Below are 24,768 nucleotides of genomic sequence, written 5' to 3'. Positions count from 1 at the left end.
CACGAGATCAGGAGATCGAGACCCTCCTGGCTAACACGGTGAAACCCCGTCTCTACTAAAAATACAAAAAAAAAAAAATTAGCCGGGCGTGGTGGCAGGTGCCTATAATCCCAGCTACTCGGGAGGCTGAGGCAGGAGAATGGTGTGAACCCAGGAGGCAGAACTTGCAGTGAGCTGAGATCGTGCCACTGCACTCCAGCCTGGGCGACAGAGTGAGACTCCATATCAAAAAAAAAAAAGAAGAAAATAAAAAGAAAAAAGAAAAGAAATTCTCTGGATGGATGTTATAGCAGCCTTTTTTTTTTTTTTTTTTTTTTTTTTTTTTTTTTTTAGGAGACCAGGTGGTAAATATTTTAGGCTTTGCAAGCCATATAGTTTATCACAACCACTCAGTTCTGCCCTTCAATGTAAAAGCAGCCATAGACAATGCTTACATGCATGGGTGTGGAAGTCTACTAATAAAACTTTACTTACAAAAACTGGGGTGGTGAGCCCGATTTTGCCTATGGGCAGTAATTTCCAAACCATTCATCTTAGAGTTTTGCTTACATCTCCATCCCTCTTCTAGTTCTGCTCACATGTCAGGTGCAGCTTAAAAAATGGGACTGAGGAATGCAGGAATGACACCTATATCATAATTTAACCTAATTTTGTGGATTGTACTTTGTACACACTGATTTCTTTTTTTTTTTTTTTTTTTTTTGAGACGGAGTCTCGCTCTGTCGCCCAGGCTGGAGTGCAGTGGCGCGATCTTGGCTCACTGCAAGCTCCGCCTCCCGGGTTCACGCCATTCTCCTGCCTCAGTCTCTCCGGGTAGCTGGGACTACAGGCGCCCGCCACCACGCCTGGCTAATTTTTTGTGTGTTTTTAGTAGAGACAGGGTTTCACCGTGGTCTCGATCTCCTGACCTCGTGATCCACCCGCCTCGGCCTCCCAAAGTGCTGGGATTACAAGCGTGAGCCACCGCGCCCGGCCTGATTTCTTATTAAAGTTTCTTTTCGCGGTATGCCTTTGGCATAGAAAGAACACATATTCTCTCCTCACTTTACAGATGGGTATGGAAAGTTTAAGTAACTTGCATTATTATCACCCAACGTCTCTAATATCCATATTAGAATCAGACTGTCAGCCCCGTGCTTTTTCAGATTATTCTTTTAAAAATGCATCCTTTCAAGAATAAAGACATGGCGGGAAAAGTAACTAAAAAGTAATTTTAACCATCCAAATCAAGGAAACATAGTTAATAATGGTTTAAATAGGAGCATGCACAGGCTTCCCTGCTTTCTTATCCCATTATGATACCATAAGGACCCAGCTCCTTATTGCTTTTCATGTACAGCTCTATTTTTTCCCATGAAATATTTTTGCAAATGATGCATTGCAGGCAAAGTGAATACAGAAAAATACAGGGAGTTTTTACTTTCCGTGGTACTGTGTTAACTGAAGCTCATTCATTTTGGAATTGAATCCTAGTTTTGCAAGGTTCCATGGTAACTAAGAGCAAATATAGGAATTGTGCAAAAAAGAAAACTTGGTTCCAATATTCACAACCTATGGTTAACACAGCATGGAGCAAAATGAGGACTGCCTTAAGTAAATAAACTGCGAATCTAATTTTCAAATGTCTGCATTTGCTGAATAATTCCCTCTTTTGCAGTCATTAGGAAGAAACAAAAAAAATCACTGATTCCAGTCATTTCCATTATCTGACATGTCATCACCAAGGTTTCCTCATTATACAATGTTAACAGTGTTGAGGTTACTTTAAACCAGTTTCCATTTCCAATTAGGAGGCCATCCCTGCTATCTGCATTCTGATTAAATGACGTTGCCTGGAAATCACAGAAAGAGTCTACTCTGTTTCCTCCCCTTGCTCAGATCTCATAAACACAGACTCAATTAAAGAGAGTTTCCTTATCAGGTTTTTGTGGGTCATTTTGGTGAATTTATTAAACTCTTAAGTCATGCTGAAAACTGGAAAGCAGTGGGTCTGAGATACTCAGTGGGTGCCACTAGATTTGCAGGACTGACTCCAGAGTTGTGGGGACTAAAAAATATACAGAAATCAGAGGAAGCAATGACAGGTCAGGAATCATGGGATCTGCTAAATATATATAAAGAGTATCACATATTAAGGATTCCAGAGCAGAGATAGAAAAATCATAATGTTATTTCAGCTTATATTTTAGGTAAAAGTCAGAGCCTAACCCAGGCCATCAGTATTTTATAGCTTGATTATTGAAATAATCTATTTCACTCTGTCCTATTCATATTCCATACCACCGCAGACTTGCTTTTCCTTAAATACTCTTCCCACTGTCCTTTTCCCTTCCACTTTTGCCTGTGGGCAGTAGTTTCCAAACCATTCATCTTAGAGTTTGGCTTATATCTCCATTACCTTTCTATTTCTGATCACACGTCAGAAAGAAAAATCAAGTCCCTACAAATCTATCCATGAGTTAATATCAAATCTAAATTCCTTGTCTATTTTTTATATTCTGGTGTTATTTCATTTATTCTGCTTACTACTCCACTGCCTATGTCATGTTTACTTTCATATATTCCCTACCCAACTTGTGCCTATTTTCAAACAAATTCTTTCTCTTTTCTTGATGATGATGATGATGATTTAGAGATAGTGTCTTGCTATGTTGCACAGGCTGGGCTCAGATTCCTGGGCTCAAGTGAACCTTCTGCTTCAGCCTCCCAAGTAGCTGGGAATACAGGCACATGCCACCACGCCTGGTTCTGTCCGTTTTTTCTGTCTTTCTGCTCTCTGTTAGTGTCTGTTCCTTATTGTGTGCCGCTATAATACCTCATTCTAAAGAATAGAGAATAGAATTTCTCTAGTATTTTCTGCTGCATTATAATTCCTGGCTTACTCACCTGTGAATCATACTGCACTGTGAGATTCTTGATGAGAGACATTTGGCCCTAAGTGTCAAGAAATGAGCATTGTGCTTGAAATTTGGTAGGCACTCAAAAAATATTATTGAAGGAAAGTGCCTGTTTTTTTTTTTCTCTCTTGAAATGCTAGACCTTTTGCTTATTCAAATCTACATATCCCCTAGATCCACTGTCCACATACCTTTCACTGATTGCTTAAGGCTCACTGGTTCTCTCTGGACACCCAGACTACTTACAAGGATCTATGTAATCATACACACTCCTTCAGTGGAGCACGTTGGCGTTGGTTTATGACTATTGTTTATACTGGGCTTGTCTCAGTACCCTGTTACAAATGATCAATGATGGCAAGTTACTGAATTGGAGTTCCCTGGTAGGTATAGCGTTAGACAGTATACTTAGACTCATATATTATTATAGCTGAAATGACTTTAGAGATTCTCTTTCCCCGCACCCTACTATAAAATGAATCCCAGACATCTTTAGTGCTTTGCCTGGGGTTATAAATATGTTTTTGGTTACTCTCTAGGAAATTAGGGTTTTGTACTATTTAGTAATGAACAAGGAAGTAAGTACTTGGTAAAACGTTGGAAGGTGATTTTAAAATCTGAATGACTCTATATACATGATATTTGTTCTCTTCGAATTGCCTTGCATGGTAATTTAAATTGCATTGCTCATTATAAAAATCCATATGCCTTTTGGGTACTGTCGTTGGTTTGTTTGTTTTCAACCTATAAAGGCATTGGTGACCTTAGCACAGGGCATTTTCTAAGGATTAATGAGAAGTTGGGGGTTAATGACTATCAACTCCTCCCAGCCGGTCATCAATCCAAAGGAAGCCTGGGAAGCAAGGCTATTAACCGCCATTACCAACTTTCTGAAATCACATCCTTCTCTGCCTGCCTTGCCAGGGACTTACATTTCAGATGGGCTTGTTCGATCTTTTTTGAAAAGCACTTCTTTAGTTACTTGCTTTGTCATTAACCTAGATGAAAACAAAATATATATGGATCATAATTTTCTACATATTTTGATTAAACATAATTTGAAATACTCAACCCTTTTTATATGCTTTTCTCTCCCCTATATTTTTCAAACTGAAAGTCTAGAGCAAATCAGCCTATTGGGCATCCCGAGAAGCTAAAACATATGACCAGTTTCTGCAGTTTACCCTCTCTCCAACACTAGATTTGTTTATTGAGAGAGGATCCTTATTGGGGTCTTGGTTATATTTGTTTTAATAGAATATTATTTTTTATTTCTTTCTTTTATATGGTTGTTTTTCCACTAATATTCATAAGTACAGTGTTTTCTCCTTTGGCATCAAGAATGGTCACCCAAAACACCCTAAACGATAAACATCAATGCATTAGTTAATGCATTACTGCATTTTCCTTTGAGGAATAAACTATAGCAAAATGAAAGAAAATTCTGGAACAGAGAAGGTCCCATTTCTGCTCTGTTGAGGGAGCACAGGACCTTATTTTATCATTCGGCATCCTGATTCACACATTGCCACAAATTCCTTAAAGAAATGACATGGAGTGGCCGGGCACGGTGGCTCACGCCTGTAATCCCAGCACTTTGGGAGGCCAAGGCGGGCAGATCACAAAGTCAGGAGATCGAGACCACGGTGAAACCCCGTCTCTACTAAAAATACAAAACAAAAATTAGCCGGGCGTGGTGGCGGGCGCCTGTAGTCCCAGCTACTCGGAGAGGCTGAGGCAGGAGAATGGCGTGAACCCGGGAGGCGGAGCTTGCAGTGAGCCAAGATCGCGCCACTGCACTCCAGCCTGGGCGACAGAGCGAGACTCCGTCTCAAAAAAAAAAAAAAAAAAAAAAAAAAAAGAAATGACATGGAGTGACAAAATGTCACCTGTGTACTGGTGTTTAAGTTGTTTGGCAAAAATTGCTGTCACCAGGGTAGACTGCATCCCAAGACCCTTTCCCAACGGGCATTTGTTCTGAGGAATTTACTCAAGGCCTGGGTTTTTACTCTCAGAAATTTGATTTTGGTAGCTCATTATGAGAAGGTTGTAAATGTACTTGCTAAACACGTAAAAAATTGATATGTAGAGCAGAATGCCAATTCGCTAATTTATAGCTCGAACTCTAACAGACCTTTCAAGCACTTCAGTCTATCAGTTACTTTGTATGGAACTTAAACTTTTTTGGAGCCATAAATCTCCTTGAGAGTATGATGTTAAGACTAATGAATACTCTTTCTATAAAAATATATAATCACATTTAAACAAAAATTGGCATATACTTTCAGGAGGTTCACAAATGATTTGAAACCCATTAATAAACTTCTTAGGAACCCATGATGGTACTCTACAATTTCATGGAAAAGGAAATAATAATCAAATACGGTTATTGATGAAAAATAAAACTAAGAGAACTTAATTGTATGATTCAAATTGTTTTAGTGTTATATTATTATAGTCGATGCATCAACCATTCTCCGTATATGGACTTTAACTGTCATCAGTACTAGACAAAGAATGGAAACAATGAAGACAATAACAAATATTCCTACAGTATTGATTATGTACAAGACACTGTTCTAAAACTTTCTATATTAGCTCATTTCTCCTCACAATAATAGAGTCCAAAATCACAATACTCAATCCCCAGGCAGTTTCACAGAAGGGTACTACAAAAATTTGTGTCTCTGATTTTTAAGTCTCTATGTACTATTAGTGTCTGCTTAGTTGTGTAAGCAGCTAGAAATCTGCAACAATCAACCTTTTCTTGAGGCCACATATTTATTCCTATATTGAGCATACATAATATACAAGATACTCTGGATGTAATATTTAGGATACAGGTTACTGCTGCTAAGGATAGATTTTTACCCTAAACCATCCTTTTCAATCCCCTATTTACATGCTGATTTTGGTAATTTACTTCTTCACGATCTTAATATATACGTTTTCATTTGTTTATATGGAGGGTGGCAAGGAGTAATTATTGAGTCCTCTCTTTGCCATTTAAACTAAGTTTTATACCTTTTCTATCTTTTTGGTTCACATATAAGTCTTAGCAATGGACTTCAATACATTATGTTTTTATAAAATTAGTTTATCAATTTGGCTGCTATGAATTGAAATATGTGACACATTTCAGTAATTCAATTCAGCTAATATTTATTGAATGCCTAAATATCAACCAGTTTCTGTCTTTGAGAAAACTTATGATGAAATAGGTTGAACACATTCCCAAAACATTTACATGCAAACACGGATTTGGTAAGTGTTAGAGTCTTGGCTTTACAGACAATTTAGGGGAAGGATGGATTTATACTGATCAATAAGGCTGATGACAGCCTAGTAGAAAGAGCCATTGTAAAATTGGCTCTGACTGGGTACAATTTTGATTTAAAAAAAATCAGGGTAGGTAATTTCAGTCTAAAGTAAGAAGGAGCAAGTCCCCAAAGAGGAAAAGTAGAGGGAGTATTTTTAGAGTCGGAACAGACTGCAGCCCAGACTGTGTTAAGAACAGTGGGAGATACGACGGGGAAAGCAGAATGGCACAGCACTATGGAGGGGCTTACATGTCACACAAAGGCAGTGGTTTTCAAAGAGGACAGTTTTGCCCCCCAGGGGACATTTGGCAGTGTCTGGAGACACTGTAGAGTGTCACAACTGAGGTTGCTACTGGCATCTAGTGGGTAGAAGCAGTAAGGGAGTTAGGCTTAATTCTGTAGGCACTGGGGAGCTATTGATGGGCTATGCTTTCTTGCACTGTGATTGTCTAGGCTCCCACGTATTGTTACACTAAGTCTGCAAAATGTTGCTTTGAAAGTCTCCTATGGGAAAAATATGAAAAGAAAAGAGCACTTGTGGAGATAAGGAATAACATACGTTAATCATTAAATGGCCCTTGAACTTGAAGTAAAAAGAAAAAAAAAAGGAAGAAAAAAGAGACAACAGTTTCTTGCATTGTGGGGCTCCAGACTTAAAATATTAGCACAAAGGAGAATGCAGGCATTGTTACAAACAGGCATATTCCTAATCATTGGAGAATTCTGATTTCATTACCTGGAGAGTGCAATATCTAGCAGTACATGGAGCTCGAGATTTTAAATATTTTTCTCTGGTTATACGTTTCACTAAAGCAAATTGCTGTCAAAAACATAAACATACCCCCAAACACCTCAAATCCCACCCTATAATTTGAGAAACAAGTTGGTCATCTATATTTTACATTTTCTGAAATAATTAATATCAAAAAGTGAATACGATCGAAAGGATTCATAAACAACCAGAAACCTCATGCCAGGTACCCTTATCTCTCCAGCATCATTAGAGGGTAAACAAGCAGGAAAAAAAAAAACAAATTAATTTTATTTTTAGCCCTGCCAAGCTGTGACTGTATCCCTGGGTCGGATTTTTTAGCATGAAGTAGATTTGACTTTTTGTTGCTAAGACAAGGTTTAGAGCCACCATAGCCTTCCCCAGTCCCTTGCCTATTCTATCTTGTTGCTTTAGATTGTGATAGTAGAATTAGAAGATCTTTTCCAGCCATAGATTTTTAAGTAAATGGTTCAAATGAGTCTCTGTAGCAGGCACGTGGTGATCAAGAAGCCCTTCCATTTTAAAGGCATTTGCTGACTCTAGGAGTTCTTTTCTCTGTTATAAAGTGTTCTGATCCAATGCAGTGACCTGAAAGCTAATCCAGTCCTCCCTAGTTCTGGAGTACACGTAGGTGGGAAGAAGCAAATCATGAAAACAACTAGGCATCCTCTTAGGCAGAAATTTTCAAGGCAATCATGTTATTTTAGGCACATACAGCAGAGGGCATTGTTTGGTCAAACATAAAACAGGGCTGCTACTGATAATAATAGACAAAGAAAAAGAAATAGAGAAATCTCCCCGACTTTATCACCCACCCCATCCCCCTCAAAAAAAAACATGCAAAGAGACAGTGAGATGATCTTTAAATCACTGTTCTTCTCAGCTCTTTGTAGGAGAAACTTCTATGAAAATAACTACAAACTGGAAAACATTATTCCCAAAATCGATGAAATTCCCGTTATGTGAATGGGGTTCTACTAGGTGACAGGGATCGATAAGTGAGTATGACATCCTATGGGTCCTTAGTGCGTTTACAGCCTTGACTTAATGAGTTTTCAACCTGCTTCTGTCTGCGTGGGGTACTCATTCATTCATTCATGCATTTAACAAATACGCCGTGAATACTGTTCTAGGTGAATACTACTGAATAAGGAAGACAAGTCTCTACTCCATGGAAATTAACCTTCCACTGAGGTGAGACAGGCAGTAAGAAAATATGCACCTGAGTGTATGAGAAAAAATAACAAATAGTGACATGTGCCATGAGGAAAATTGAATATGGGTAACTTATTAAATATGACAAAAGGGATACTTTTTGCCAGGTAATCAAAAAGAACTTTCTGAGAAGGTAAAATTTAAAGTGAGCCCAGAATTAAAAGGAAAACCAACCACGCAAAAATCAAAGGATACACATTGCAGGCAGAGGGAATCCTAGTACAAAGGTCCTGAGTCGGGAACAAGGCTGAATCTTTTGAGAAACCATGAAAGGCCAATGGGGTGGAAACGAGAAGGTGGAGTAAGAAAAAGCTGAGAAGTGGGAGAAGTAGACAGAGGTCAGGCTGAGTCTTGGAGCCCAACGCGGTTTGCATTTTGTTCTAAAAAGGTATGGAGCTAATAGGGGTGTTTCAACTAGAAAAATAGCATGAACATATTTATAATTTAAAACTTCAATCTAAATACTCTAAAAAGAATGAATTGTCGTAATGCAGTTAACCAAAGTAGGGAAATTCATGGCAGTGTGTTTCAGAGGTTCAGGTTGGAAATGAAGATGACATATCATCTAGAAAGAGACAATGAGGAAAAGTAGACAGACCCACATTATGTTTTAAGGTTGAATCAGAATAGTGCTGGGCTGCAGGTGAATACAGAAAAAAAAAAGTCAAAGAAGAGTTTAACAATTTTGCCTTGAGCAACTGGTCACGTGGTCGTGGCTTTTATGGAGGTTCAGGGACAAGTTTGGGGATTCGCTTTCAGTGTACACTATGCCATTTAATTCGTGTAATCCTCACAATGTCTGTTTATTGTATTGTTATCATTCCTACTTAGGAAGGTGCGGCTCGGAGACGGCCAATTTACCAAAGATCAAACAGTCAGGAATACCAAACCAACGCTCCAGCGGGAGGCATTTTACTCTAAAGCTGGTTTTTGTTTTGCTGGGTCTTACTATTGTAGATTGGGCATTCTTTTTGTGCTTCAGCATTGTTTCAAATTAGATGACTAAAACTAAATGTGTGTTTAGTAGTCCTTTGTGTGCTATCTGCAGCATGGACACGAGTCACTCTAGATATCAAAGATGCCTCTTTTCCTGACTTGCAGATCAGAGATTCCAAAATGATACACTGCTCTTTTTGTATACCCTGATATTTTCTAACGTGACCATATGCAGAAGCTAATTTTCTCTTCATTGGTATTTCATGCTCAACAGGATTTTAACTGGGGCGTATTAATTTGAACTATACACGTCTCAGTAGTCAGATAATCAGATTGGAGATCGGTTCCATTCATTTCTAAAGCAATACTAGGGACGTCGATTATTAAAGTCACTTACTTTCTCATCAAAGTCTTCTCTGCAATTTCCTTTAGGGACAAGAGCAGAAACTTTCCAAAACAGTATTCTCATCATTCCCTCTCCTGCTTAAAAGCCACAAGTTTCCAAGTTTTTTTATTAAAACACATTCGAACTTTTTTGTTAGGCTTGCAGTGCCCCTCAATTGGGCTAGTTTAACTAACTTCTATAGTGTAAGTCCTTTACTTCCATTAAGTCAGTTTTCTTATTATTTTGTGCTCCTACTCCTCTGCTTTCATAAGTAAGCTCCTACTTAATCCAACACTGCCCCGCCTCCATGCCAATCTATATTCCTTTAAAGACCTGCATAAAATTCCAAATTTCTATTTTTTTTTGTCTTTCCTTTTTTTGAGATGGAGTCTAGCTCTTGTTGCCCGGCTTGAGTGCAGTGGCACAATCTTGGCTTACTGTAACCTCCGCTTCCCGGTTCAAGCAATTTTCCTGCCTCAGCCTCCTGAGTAGCTGGGATTACAGGTGCCCACCACCATGCCCAGCTACTTTTTGTATTTTTAGTAGAGACGGGGTTTCACCATGTTCGCCAGGATAGTCTCGATCTCTTAACCTCATAATCTGCCCACCTCGGCTCCCAAAGTGCTGGGATTATAGGCGTGAGCCACCGCACCTGGCCCCAAATTCTCTTCTTCCTCTTTTTATTTTTTTTTGAGACAAAGTTTCGCTCTGTCGCCCAGGCTGGAGTGCAATGGTGCCATCTCAGCTCACTGCAACCTCTGCCTCCCGGGTTCAAGCTATTCTCCTACCTCAGCCTCCCGAGTAGCTGGGATTACAGGGATGCATCAACACACCTGATTAATTTTGTATTTTTAGTAGAGATGGGGTTTCTCCATGTTAGTCAGGCTGGTCTCGAACTCCCCACCTCAGGTGATTCGCCCACCTTGACCTCCCAAAGTGCTGGGATTACAGATGTGAGCCACCATGCCCATCCCCAGATTCTCTTCTTAAAGCATTCTCTGATTAGCTATGCCTACATTAATCTCTGGTAATTCTTTATGGCATGTAAATATTGAATGTATTGATTTACACTAGTACCTATATGCATATATGTACATTTTTTAATTTTTGATATATGTCTATAATGTGTTTTATACCTCCAAGATGGGAAAGTTCTTGAAGACATGGGTAATTTAGCTCTCTTACAATCCTTATTATACACTCCAGCACATGACCCCGTGTTGGTGGCAGCCACGTTGTTTTTGTTGTTCTACTTTTCTAGTACATAATTCTCTGTAGTCAGAACTTCTCACCTAATGACATAGTAATGTTATCACTAGTGACATATAGTCACAACACTAGTGACAACATTATAATATCATTAGGTGAGAAGTCCTGACTACAGAGAAACATAAACCCTAAGAATATATTATACATTCTTCCACTGTAAGCCAAATAAGTCTTCTAGAAGAATGAAAATGCAGAGTCAGGTGGGTTTTTTTTTTTTTGTAAATCTCAACTTCTGAAATTTTAGCATTTTCTAGAAACATTGAAGAGTCAGTGTGTTTAGCCAAACAGCTGCCTGTTAACTTGACAGGTTGATTCACTGGGTTACAGCCATTTGAAGGTTGTAGCATTTCCATTACATTTACCTACTGATTCATCCCTGGGCATATTTACAAAACAGAATTCTTTTCCCTGAAAATCTGCAGAACTACATACTCCTGCATAAGGGGTGGAGAAAGCTCAAGATTTGCAAGATTGGGTTAAAAATGGGAAAATAAATGATCTATATTAGGAAATATTTATGAAATAAACTTGATTTGAAGAAGTGTGTTACCTTTGGTAATGGTGTTATTTAATTCATTGCTTTGTTTTTTCTCCTGTGTATTCTAGCATTCTTTAAAACCCAGAGATGTCCAGATAAATGATTTTGCAGTAGAAATCCTTCTTAGCATGATGCGGGATGAGCTTCAGACCTTTCTTATAAGGATATCATGTTGCTTCACCTTAACTTGTTTCCTTTGAAAGGTCTCATATTTATAATGGTATAGGGAAATAAAATAATAAAATGTTTCCATCTTCTTTGCTATTGGCTGAGGAAATAAGGAGAGAGAGAGAGAAGAAATGAACATAATTGTATCAGGATAGGTTTGGCTGCATGTAACCAGAAAAATAATAACTGTTTATACTGTAATATATTATTTTACATAATAAGTCCAGAAGAAAAACAGTTACAGGGTTCATAATTCAGCTGCTTATCACAAATATCAAAGATATAAGTTCTTTCCATTTTTTCATTTTTTCTTTCTTGATATATCAGCTTTGTCCTCAGGCTGCCTCCCCTCTTGGCCACAAGATGGCTGCAGCAGCTCTAGGCATCTTTTACCCTCAACAATATCTAGAAACAGAACAAAGAATTATTTCTTCCCCATGTTTTTCTTCTTATTAGTGGGAGAAAAAAATTCCTGAAATCCCTCAGCTGACTTCCCCTCACATCTTATTAGCCAGATTGTGTCACATGTTCAGACCTCATTAGTCTCTGAAAGCAGGAATGGTACTATCAATCTTTGCTTAGACAAGAGCTTAGCTAACTATAATCTGCAAGACAAACTGCTACTTTTTTGTGTGCGCCCTGTGAGCTAAGAATGTTTGTGAATTTTTAAATGGTTAGGAAATAGAATTTATTTATATATATATATATTCTTTTTTAAAAAAGTTTAATTATTGTGGGTACATAGTAGGTGTATATATTTATGGGATACATGAGATACTTTGATACAGGCATACAATGCATAATAATCACATTAGGATAAATGGGGCACCTATGACCTCAAGCATTTATCCTTTGTGTTACAACAATTTTACTATTTTAGTTATTTTTAAATGTACAGTAAATTATTGTTGACTGTAGTCACCCTATTGTGCTATCAAATAGATCATATTAATTCTGTCTAACCATATTTTTATACCCATTAACCATCCCTCCTTTGCCTCCCCACATCCAACTATGCTTCCAAGTCTCTGATAACCATCATTCTGCTCTCTATCTCCATTAGTCAGTTGTTTTGCTTTTTAGCTCCCACAGATAAGTGAGAACATACGAAATTTGTCTTTCTGTGCTTGGCTTGTTTCACTTAACATAATGACCTCCAGCTCCATCCATGTTGTTGCAAGTGAATAGTTTCTCATACTTTTTTATAGCTGAATAGAACTTCATTGTATATATGTACCACATTTTAAAAATTCATTTGTCTGTTGATGGACACTTAGGTTGCTTCCAAATCTTTGATATTATGAACAGTGCTGCAATAAACATGGGAGTGCAGATATTTCTTCCATATATTGATTTCCTTTTTTAGGGAATATATGCCTAGCAGTGGAACTGCTGGATTATATTATAGTTCTATTTTTAGTTTTTTGAAGAACTTCCAAAGTGTATTCCAGAGTGGTTATACTAATTTACATTTTGACCAACAGTGTACGAGGGTTCCCTTTGTCCCACATCCTCACCAGGATTTGTTACTGTTTTTGGTTAAAAGCCCTTTTAACTTGAGTGAGATGACATCTCATTACAATGTCTATTTAAGTCTTTAATCCATTTTGATGTTTTTATATGACCAGAGATAGAGGTCTAGTTTTCTTCTTCTGCATATAGACATACAGTTTTCTCAGCACCATTTATTAAAGAGACTGTCTTTTCTCCAGTGTATATTCTTGGCACCTTTGTCAAAAATGAGTTCACTGTAGATGTATGGATTTGTTTCTGGATTCTCTATTATGTTCCATTGGTGTATGTGTCTGCTTTTATGCCAGTACCATGCTGTTTTGGTTACTATAGCTCTGTAGTATAATTTGAAGTCAGGTAATGAGATTCCTCCAGTTTTCTTCTTTTTGCTCAGGATAGCTTTGGCTGTTCTGGGTCTTTTGTGGTCTCATATACATTTTAAGATTTTTTTTCTATTTCTGTGAAGAATGTCTTTGGTATTTTGACAGGGATTGCATTGAATCTGTAGATTGCTTAGTGTAATATGGACATTTTAATCCTATTGATTCTTCTAATCCATGAGCATGGAATATCTTTCCATTTTTTGTGTGTCTGATTCAATTTCTTCTTTCATCGATGTTCTATAGTTTTCATTGTAGAGATCTTTCAGTTATTTAAGTTAATTCCTAAGTATTTTATTGTATTTATAGCTATAGTAAACGGGATTAATTTCTTGATTTCTTTTTTCAGATTGTTTGCGATTGGCATTTAGAAATGCTACTTATTTTTGTATGTTGATTTTGTATTCTGCAACTTTACTGAATTTATCAGTTCTAACAGTTTTTTGGTAGAGTCCTTAGGGTTTTCCAAATATAAGATCATATCATCTGCAAACAAAGATAATTTGACCTCTTCTTTTCCAAGACGTCCTTTATTTGTCTTGTCTGATTGCTCTAGCTACAATTTCCAAAAATATCATTTTAAGCTACAAATAGTATTATTGGAGCACAGCCGTGCCCATTTATATACCTTTTGTCTATGGCTGCTACAGTGGCATAACTGAGTAGTTGCAACAAGAGATCATATGGCTTATAAAGCCTGAAATAATTATTCTCTGGCCCTTTACAGAAAAAGTTTGCCTACTTCTAACTTAAACGAAACCCTATTCACCCTTAAGTACTGGGTCAGCCTCTCCCAAAACAGATAAAATAGTATATGTGTGTGTGTGTGTGTGTGTGTGTGTGTGTATATACATATATATATATATACACTTTTTATATAGATATAAAAAAGTATATAGACCTATATATATATATATTTGTTTTGTTTTGTTTTTGCATGGGAGTAAATGTTTTATATAAAATTTTCTTAGAAAAGAGTAAGGGAGTAGGATGTTTGGGTAGGCAACAAATTTGTGTTTGTGGGGTGGGGGGAGGGTGAAGATATTGTTTGAGATTCAATCACATTTTAAATGAGTAATACACCTTGTGTATTGTAAAAAGGTAATTCCTGAAATATTACCAACATAACCTGTTGATAAGGCAGAGCTGACTTTATTGATTATGAGGGTAAGGAAAAGAATCACCTCACAAAGTTTGGCAGTGTCTGTGAGTGGAGCCGTGAAGATTAGGTCAGAATTTATTAAGAACTGGAAGTTTGACTGACATAGGAACAGAAAACCAAATACTGCCTGTTCTGTCTTGTAAGTGGGAGCTGAACAATGAGAACGCGTGGACACAGGGAGGGGAACAACACACACCGGGGCCTGTTTGGGATGCGAGGGGAGGGAGAGCATCAGAAAGAAATAGCTAATGCATGCGGGGCTTAATACATAGGTCATGGGTTGATAGGTGTAGCACACCACTGTGGCACACGTTTAACCTATGTAACAAACCTACACGTCCTGCACATGTATCCAGGAACTTCAAATTTAATTTAATTTTAAAAAAAGAATTGGAAGTATGAGTCTAGGAAGGTTTTTCAATGTAGAAACTTGTTTAGGATTATACAAGAATTATGACACAACAATTCAGGATGGAAGAAAACAGCAAGGTGAGTCAAAAGATTCAGTAAATCTGAGCACAGATGTCTGTTGGATTTTCCATGAAAGAGTGGATAGAACTTTGGGGGAAGTTCCTATAAGGATCAGTGAAGCCATTCGCTTTGGTGGAAGAGCCCCAGAAGAGGAAAGAGGTGCTAAGACAGACAGTGGAACAGCAAAATCATGTTGATGTAGATGGTAAGGTGTGGTTTGGAGTCTTAGGGGCCAGGGGTAAGCAGTTTTGGTTCTCCTGTTTAGGGAGGTTCGTTAAGGATAATGTGAGGAGGGAAAGAAGAGGTACAGTTGTGGTTAACTGAATTCATCTTTCTCCCTCCTTGCTTACAAACTAGTTCTAATGTTTAGACAAAGCCTATGATGACTTAGCAATGATACTGTGCTGAGTAAAGCATCTCCGTTAGCTAACTCTTTCATATATACTTGCTTCTGTGTCTCTCATTGCAGCTCTCAGTGCACTAAAGCATGGGTAGTAAAGGAAGAAAGTCTATTGACAAAGTCAAGATATCCTCTGGGACAAGGCTTAAAGTTTCATAGTTTAATTCAAAACTTACACAAATGCATTTGTAAATAAATGCTGTCAGATGACATTGTAATGGATAGTGCATACTTCTAAATTAATTTTCCTTTGATGTGATAAAAACATCTTACGAAAGAGATGTTGAAGCCTGGCTTTTGATATAAAGTAACATAATTTAAATATTAAAGTAAAAAACCTTTTCTTGATAGTAGTTGATTTAATTCAGTGCATGTACCAAGCATTATTCACTGTAGGTTATAAATTAGCTTTGAACCAGCTATAATTCTTAAAGCATTACTTATGACTGATTTATAGAAAATCTCATTAATTGCAATACCACAAAGACCTTGAAGTAAGCAAGAAGTAGAAAATAAAACAGCCTGGAGAGTAAGAAAGAATAGATGCATATACCTTATAATTAATAGCAATATATCATTGTTGCAGGTGTTTTACTTACAGCATGTTCCTGATTCTATCAAGTAATCCTTACCACAAATTTGAATAAGAGATATTATTGTTGCTCCTGTCTTAAAAAATAGGAAGAAACTGAGTGTCCCATCACTTTATTTTTAATATGTATTAAATATTTATTATATATTGCTTCTTATGAGACGGTAACTTTACATAACGCAGTATTATGTAACAGTCCTAGCCAAAGTCTTTTGAGTAGATAACAGTGTTCTTTCACAGATGGGGAAAGTATAGAGAGATGAAGTAACTTTCTCAATTTTAAGGTCGTTGAGGTTCAAACAGGGATATGATCTCAAGAAGTCTCACATTGGACCCTCTTCTCTTGACCACTGAGCATGGCTGCCTTTACTGCCTCACATTTTAAAAAGAAAAAGGTAGCAAACGGCAGAGTAAAGAATTATCTTCTTTACTTTTGTGCTGTTTCCAGTCAACCAGTTATTTCTACCTGTTTTGCCTGAGACCCTAGGATTCTGAGAAGGGCTATGGGGTAGGGAATGGGAGAAAGAATGGAGGAACAGGACCCTGGGACCCCAACCCTAAAAATGTTAATTTGTTTATGTATCAGGGATTTTGCATGCTATGTTATTTTATGCTCAATAACCTTAATAACATAGGTTTCAGGGGGAGAGGGCATATGTAAAACTACACTAAATCACTCAAATGATAAATTTTCGATGGTCATGATTACTGGAAATTTAGATAGCTTTCTATTGATAATGGAAATATAAAAGAGTTATTTAAGGCCATATTTAAATTTACAAGGAGGATAACTCTATCTGACTTAGGTTGTGAAACCTACCAACCGCATTGTTGTCATGATATAAATGGGGCAGGGGTGTAGTCCCATAAAACCTGTTAACAGGATTGACATGATGAGCCAGGCCTTTTTGTTTAGTAATTGTTTTAGAATGCAGGTTTTATTATTATTTAGCTATAGTGAAGCAACAGATCAGGAGATGGCTGCTGTTTAAAAAGTGACGTTTTACTCACAGCTCACAGGAGGCGGGGCATGGCACAGCATGTGGAGGCCACAGTGGGAAGCAGCAGGATCAGCCAGTAGGGAGCAGCCAGTGGAAAATGTGGGCAAGAGCCTTTATTGTGGTTTTAGGGGAGGGCAGGGTAAATGGGCTTATGATTGGGTAGTTTGAACAATTTTGGCAGGCTCTGGGACATAGGGGCTGTCCCTTGTTGTCTGGTAAGTGGTAAGTGGACGTGGGGTGATTAGGGCAGGGGAATGGTGGTGTGAGTGTTAAGAGTCCTGGGAGAACCTGATAAAGAAGGTGGCTGGGGTCTGACCTTTGGATTGGCTGGTTTGCGTATGAAAGTCATGCTTATAGGCAAGTCCTTGACTATTTCTAGGAATTTGCTAGCCCTGAAAGGGTAGCCTCTCTAGGATCAGCAAGGCCTCAAATGTTAGAACATCAGAAAACACAAAAAATAAAAAGGCATGATTAATACATAAGAACATGTGACTATATATATGCAAAGGGCTGTGATTAGATATTTGCTTTGTCATACATTTTTCCATATCTTTTCATTTTGTGCCCACAGTATGCCAGGCACTGTGTTGGCAATAGGCTAAGAGGAATCCATCAGACATGGCCCCCGTTCTCACAGAGTCCACAGGCTGATGGAGGAAACCACCCAGAAACAAATAATCACAGTACCAGATGGTGTGAAAAGTCAATCTAGAGCTGCAACAGCTCCAAGGAAGGAAGCAAGTTGATTGGCCTTAGAAGGCTGGGGAAAAAAAATAGTAACTCAGAATCTATTAGTCAAATATTTTTGCTGTCATAGAGGACACAAAAGCCTCTGAAGCCAGAAAGCAATGGAGGACTTTAAATATCACCTTCTTAAGGCCAAGGTTCCTTACAGTGTTTTTGTAAATGTGGGTATATGTTTAAGGATTGCTAATGACAGCTGCTTTTCCTTAAGAGTGCATCTCCTATTACTGGGGGGAAAGAAAGCCTCTTCTCTACCTTCTGTAGGCTATGTAAATGCAACTATTTCTCACTGGGGATCTCACCATTAGTGAAAGGATCATGTCCTAAAAAGGAGCCAGCCCTTCTTCCTCAAGCCCTTGGTGGTAGACAAGGAAGTGCTGGCTTTGAAACTGGATCGCTCTTTGGCACTTGCTTCTCTCCAAGACTCACCTGAGCCAACAGGAAGATCTTCCTAATTGCTCTGCTTGCCACTAGTTTCTTCCATTGCTTGTCTGTGCCCCATATTAACCTCGCATCATCATTTTTCAAGACAAAGTCGATGATAGCATTCTTTTCTAAAAACAAAACATGTTGCCTGCACTATAAAATTGGGACTCTTGAGTTTGACGTAACCAACCCTTAAGAGTTTTTACCCGATCTTATTCCAGCTTCCTTTCTCATTCTCGTCCTCAGGCCTTCCATTCTCCTGATAGAGGGTACTTTTTACTGTTCCCTGGATGTACTAGCATTTTTCATGTCTGCTTGCCTTGGTTCAGCTGATCCCTCTGTGCTTAAAATGCCCTTCTTTCCTTTTCTCAGCAGCTTCTACAAAATATAGATCAGATATCCGTCTTCTTTGAAACCTCCTTGGTTTTCCGGCATAGATTAAGTTGCTCTGATGTTAGCGCTTTTGTGCCAATGTGGACTTCTGTCATAGCAATGAACATGTATCATTGTACTTCATCTGTTTGCTTATCTGTCTCACCCTTTAAATTCCCTCGAGGGAAGGATTCTATTCCTCATCCTTATATGCCCACTACTTAGCAAAATATCTGGCTGAAGGAAACAACAAAAAGGGCTCAGAACAATACCTCCCACATTGTCAGAACTCAATAAATGTTAGATATGATTATTTATAATAAAATATTTTTATATTAATTTATTGTTAATGATATTTTAATATAATTAATAATTACATTTGTTATTTCATACCTACAAATATTTTTAATATTACATTATTATTTTAATATTAAATTTAATATTAATTTGTTTAATATTAAAATATTTTAATATCAAATAATTTATAACGAAATTAATATTTCATTATAAATTAAAATTTATAAATTTTTAATTTTTAGTTTATAAATTTATGAATTATAGTTTATAATTTAAAAATTTATAATGAAATTAATATTTCATTATAAATCTAAATATATTAGTATAATGATTACTATTATTTATAATGAAATTAGTATTTATAATAAAATTAATATTTCATATTAAAATATTTTTAATATGAAATAATAACCATATCTGTTATATAATCATATCTAACATTTATTGAGTTCTGACAACGTGGGAGGTATTGTTCTAAGTCCTTTTTCTGTATTAACTCATTTTATCCTCACAACAACCCTATGTGGTGTGTAATATTAATATCTTCATTCCCATTTTGCAAGTGGGAGAGAAATTAAGCCACAGAAAGGATAAGTAACTTGCTCAAGGTGACACATAATGGGTACTACATTAGTGCCTTTTTGAATTGAAATATGGTGACCCCCTCCCACTGACCCCCCCGCTTTTTTTTCTTTCCAAGAGATTCATAGAAGACACACTGTTTATTGAGTTGACAGACTTGGGAGAAGTTATTACACAGGTGCCCAGTCCACAATTAGCCAGCTTGAGTGGGGTGTCTACTTGGTAACAACATAAGCTCCTTTGGAAGACTTCCTTCGGCCACAAGAGATGCAGGAGATGAGTTATTTTCCTTCCCAAAAATCTACTCAAAACCAGTAAGAGTAGGGACACAAGACGTAATAGTCCTGTTACACTATTTTTTTCTGTAAATAAAAATTATGCTTCATGGGAAAATAGTTAATATGTGATATGTCTGCTTATAGGCTGCAGTCAGCTGTGTTATAATGAGTTGGTATATGAGAATCTCTAGAAGTTTATATATACATGTGTGTGTCACTATTTCAGTGCATCTTCACAGGTACCATAAATTAAGTTGCCAGTGCTTACAGCTGAGGTCACCCCCAAAGGGAAGGTATTTTAAAGAAATTGTGAAAAATATTTTGCATTTACCTTTATTCCCATAGCAACATTTTTATGGAGCATCTGAGATCATATTCTCTGGGATCAGTCTAATGAGCATCTGAGCACTGCTTTATACTTACTAAACATGTGACTTCTTGAATGTCACTTCTATAATGATATTTCTTCATTTTGAAAATGAAAAGAATGGCAATTCCTACTTCAGAGAACTGTTGTAAGGATTACAAAGGATTACAGCCAGCTTCATAGGCCTACAACCTGTGCAGTTGCAAAGAAACCCACATTTAGATGGACCCACACTTGGTTTAGTGGTCTTTTGTTACTGATTTGATATTATTAATACTTTTTTATAAGGCTTCCTACATTTTTATTTTGCACTGGGAACCACAAATTATGTAACCATTTCCAGACAGGCTTGTTTGTGAAGTATGTAGCCCATGGTGCTTGGCACATAAAATAACCTTCAATATAATATGTCAGCTATTACTACTTTTGCAAAGGAGCTTTTAGTTTGTTTGATATAGTCCCAAAGTCCTATTTTCTAAGCTTTTCAATCTGCCGTGGACATTGAAGCTAATGGTGGGATATGTATTATATGTCCTCATGCATTTGGGCCACATTTGATTGGTAAACAATACATTAGTGTCCTCTACTTCATTGACCCCTTACTCTGTGGTTATACATCTCATGGAATGTGGGCTATGGATGGCTCCTAATTTGGTTTAGAGGTACATTTTCCTCTAAATATGAACCACATAGCTTAATAAAGGATATTCGATTTGTTTTTAATTTGTCTGACACGACAGGTTTAGCTGATATACTATATCACTGACATTACTCCAGAAAGACACTTAGAGTAAATCTAATCTAATAATTGTTTTTTTGCTTTTATTTTGCAGACTGTTTGAATTCCAGAAGGACCAACACCAGATAAATTATGAATGTTGAACAAGATGACCTTACATCCACAGCAGATAATGATAGGTCCTAGGTTTAACAGGGCCCTATTTGACCCCCTGCTTGTGGTGCTGCTGGCTCTTCAACTTCTTGTGGTGGCTGGTCTGGTGCGGGCTCAGACCTGCCCTTCTGTGTGCTCCTGCAGCAACCAGTTCAGCAAGGTGATTTGTGTTCGGAAAAACCTGCGTGAAGTTCCGGATGGCATCTCCACCAACACACGGCTGCTGAACCTCCATGAGAACCAAATCCAGATCATCAAAGTGAACAGCTTCAAACACTTGAGGCACTTGGAAATCCTACAGTTGAGTAGGAACCATATCAGAACCATTGAAATTGGGGCTTTCAATGGTCTGGCGAACCTCAACACTCTGGAACTCTTTGACAATCGTCTTACTACCATCCCGAATGGAGCTTTTGTATACTTGTCTAAACTGAAGGAGCTCTGGTTGCGAAACAACCCCATTGAAAGCATCCCTTCTTATGCTTTTAACAGAATTCCTTCTTTGCGCCGACTAGACTTAGGGGAATTGAAAAGACTTTCATACATCTCAGAAGGTGCCTTTGAAGGTCTGTCCAACTTGAGGTATTTGAACCTTGCCATGTGCAACCTTCGGGAAATCCCTAACCTCACACCGCTCATAAAACTAGATGAGCTGGATCTTTCTGGGAATCATTTATCTGCCATCAGGCCTGGCTCTTTCCAGGGTTTGATGCACCTTCAAAAACTGTGGATGATACAGTCCCAGATTCAAGTGATTGAACGGAATGCCTTTGACAACCTTCAGTCACTAGTGGAGATCAACCTGGCACACAATAATCTAACATTACTGCCTCATGACCTCTTCACTCCCTTGCATCATCTAGAGCGGATACATTTACATCACAACCCTTGGAACTGTAACTGTGACATACTGTGGCTCAGCTGGTGGATAAAAGACATGGCCCCCTCCAACACAGCTTGTTGTGCCCGGTGTAACACTCCTCCCAATCTAAAGGGGAGGTACATTGGAGAGCTCGACCAGAATTACTTCACATGCTATGCTCCGGTGATTGTGGAGCCCCCTGCAGACCTCAATGTCACTGAAGGCATGGCAGCTGAGCTGAAATGTCGGGCCTCCACATCCCTGACATCTGTATCTTGGATTACTCCAAATGGAACAGTCATGACACATGGGGCGTACAAAGTGCGGATAGCTGTGCTCAGTGATGGTACGTTAAATTTCACAAATGTAACTGTGCAAGATACAGGCATGTACACATGTATGGTGAGTAATTCCGTTGGGAATACTACTGCTTCAGCCACCCTGAATGTTACTGCAGCAACCACTACTCCTTTCTCTTACTTTTCAACCGTCACAGTAGAGACTATGGAGCCGTCTCAGGATGAGGCACGGACCACAGATAACAATGTGGGTCCCACTCCAGTGGTCGACTGGGAGACCACCAATGTGACCACCTCTCTCACGCCACAGAGCACAAGGTCGACAGAGAAAACCTTCACCATCCCAGTGACTGATATAAACAGTGGGATCCCAGGAATTGATGAGGTCATGAAGACTACCAAAATCATCATTGGGTGTTTTGTGGCCATCACACTCATGGCTGCAGTGATGCTGGTCATTTTCTACAAGATGAGGAAGCAGCACCATCGGCAAAACCATCACGCCCCAACAAGGACTGTTGAAATTATTAATGTGGATGATGAGATTACGGGAGACACACCCATGGAAAGCCACCTGCCCATGCCTGCGATCGAGCATGAGCACCTAAATCACTATAACTCATACAAATCTCCCTTCAACCACACAACAACAGTTAACACAATAAATTCAATACACAGTTCAGTGCATGAACCGTTATTGATCCGAATGAACTCTAAAGACAATGTACAAGAGACTCAAATCTAAAACATTTACAGAGTTACAAAAAACAAACAATCAAAAAAAAGACAGTTTATTAAAAATGACACAAATGACTGGGCTAAATCTACTGTTTCAAAAAAGTGTCTTTACAAAAAAACAAAAAAGAAAAGAAATTTATTTATTAAAAATTCTATTGTGATCTAAAGCAGACAAAATTATGTGTATTCCTCAGAACCTGTTTTTGCTGCACTTACTCACTACTTTCCCACATCTCATTCCTCCCTTCCCTGATTGCCATATTTTTCATAGCAGATCTCAATTCCTTAAAGAACTGGTCTAGGAAATTTTGTAAGAATTCTGTTACACTTTGAGATTTTTATGGTGAATTCTAGTGGTGAGATCCAGTCTATTTTGTCTCTCTCTCTTTTTTTAATTTTTTTCTTTTTCCCTCATACCCATATGAAGTAATCCAATGGGGAATGCAATATCAGAAATAGATTTTTAAGAGAGAACAAGGAAAAAAATGCAAGATCTTATATTTTTCATGTAATGACCTGTTCTGTATTTATGAGGAAGACCATTCTATGGAAAAGAAAAGAAAGTAAGCAAACAACAGATTAATTTACATATGAGCATCTATAAAACCCATGACTTTTAAACAACTCTAGAACCAGAATTTGTAGTTAAAAAGCTAAAAATAAGATTATAAATAAAATATTGTTGGTTTTTCTGTACCTGGACACAACTCATTTGTAGTATGGCTCAAATGTGAGAAACTTGAAGGTAATTAGATTTTCTGCTTTCTAAGAAAGAAAATACTACAGTATTCTTTAGTCACAAAAGCAATCTCTACAGGGTCCTGTTTGACTAGTTGACTTGAGTTTTAGATCTATGTTTAAGGATGCTGTGGTATTTTTTCCTTCTCATTAGGCTTGCCCTTTGTAGAATGCTCAGGTTCGAAAATAATGATTTTGTGAAGTAAATTTAATTCTACTTGAAGGAAAGTTTCAGTATAATTTATTTACTGCCTCCTAAACATAATTTCATTGGCCAGATGAACTATAACTGCGAAACATGAAAGTATTCTAAATCATCTAGAGCTGAAAAAGAGTATTTGGTGATGAGTGTTAGCAAATTCAGTTCAATTCAATGATAATTATTAAAGACCTACTACACAGTAGTAAATACAGATTTTAGTATTTAGTATTGTGGGTGCACAATTGACAAGATCTGGTTCCTGCTCTTGCATTACTCCCAATCTATATAAAAATGATTAAAGAAATCATCTCAGTTCATTACTGGTTGCCAGTTCTAATTTTACTGTTAGGTGAAAGGCCGTGAATCAGAACCTTAAATTTTCAAAATATTAGATTACTGTTATTATAGAAAGCTCTTGGTTTTCTGATGGTTTCTTCCATCTTTCTGGAAGAGGTGATTATCTTTCTAAATGCAAACTGCAGAGCTTTAAGAAGTGTGGGTTTAGATTTGCTCTGAAGGATGAATACATACCAGGAGAGGGCAATGCTAAATCAGTGGTCATTAATTAATGGTATTTTTTAAGGAGCTGGGGGCATCTTGGCTAAGAGACCATACACTAGCTTCCAAGTAAAAAAGGAACTTGCTGGTTATTGTACTTTGGCATTCTCCTGATATTTTAATGTATTATGTATATGACTTCTATCTTTATGTGAAACAAGTGAATATATATAGATCTCATTATTGGCCTTGAAACTTGCTACCTTGGTGGTGAAACAAGGACTGACCAAGCTGAAGAAAACTTCAGCTCCTAATGGCTAAGAAGCTTGGATACTCACACTTAATTCTGCAGGCTGAACCTTACTCCATGGTTTTGTGGTCTCCAGGTGTGAAAAAATCAATTATTACTAGCAAAGTAGGTCAGAGAAATGGGAGAAAAGGACGGGAAATGAATG

General features: G+C 37.7%; 1 protein-coding gene across 7 annotated transcripts in view; it reads left to right on the top strand.

The window, feature by feature from the left end:
• The window catches only part of LRRC4C (leucine rich repeat containing 4C), a 1,364,302-nt gene extending 1,339,784 nt beyond the window's left edge, over nt 1-24,518 (top strand). For all 7 annotated transcript variants that reach the window (XM_030829357.1, XM_030829356.1, XM_030829355.1 and 4 more), the window contains one exon: nt 20,918-24,518. In XM_030829357.1, coding sequence (XP_030685217.1) covers nt 20,960-22,882 — 1,923 coding nt within the window. In that variant the 5' untranslated portion in view covers nt 20,918-20,959 and the 3' untranslated portion in view covers nt 22,883-24,518. The remainder of the gene's footprint in view (nt 1-20,917) is intronic.
• The last annotated feature ends 250 nt before the right edge of the window (nt 24,519-24,768 follow it).

Source organism: Nomascus leucogenys, chromosome 15, assembly GCF_006542625.1.
Source record: "Nomascus leucogenys isolate Asia chromosome 15, Asia_NLE_v1, whole genome shotgun sequence".
NCBI classification, from domain to species: Eukaryota; Metazoa; Chordata; class Mammalia; order Primates; family Hylobatidae; genus Nomascus; species Nomascus leucogenys.
The sequence above is the reverse complement of the archived record's forward strand: the minus strand, read 5'-3'. Positions and strand labels throughout refer to the sequence as shown.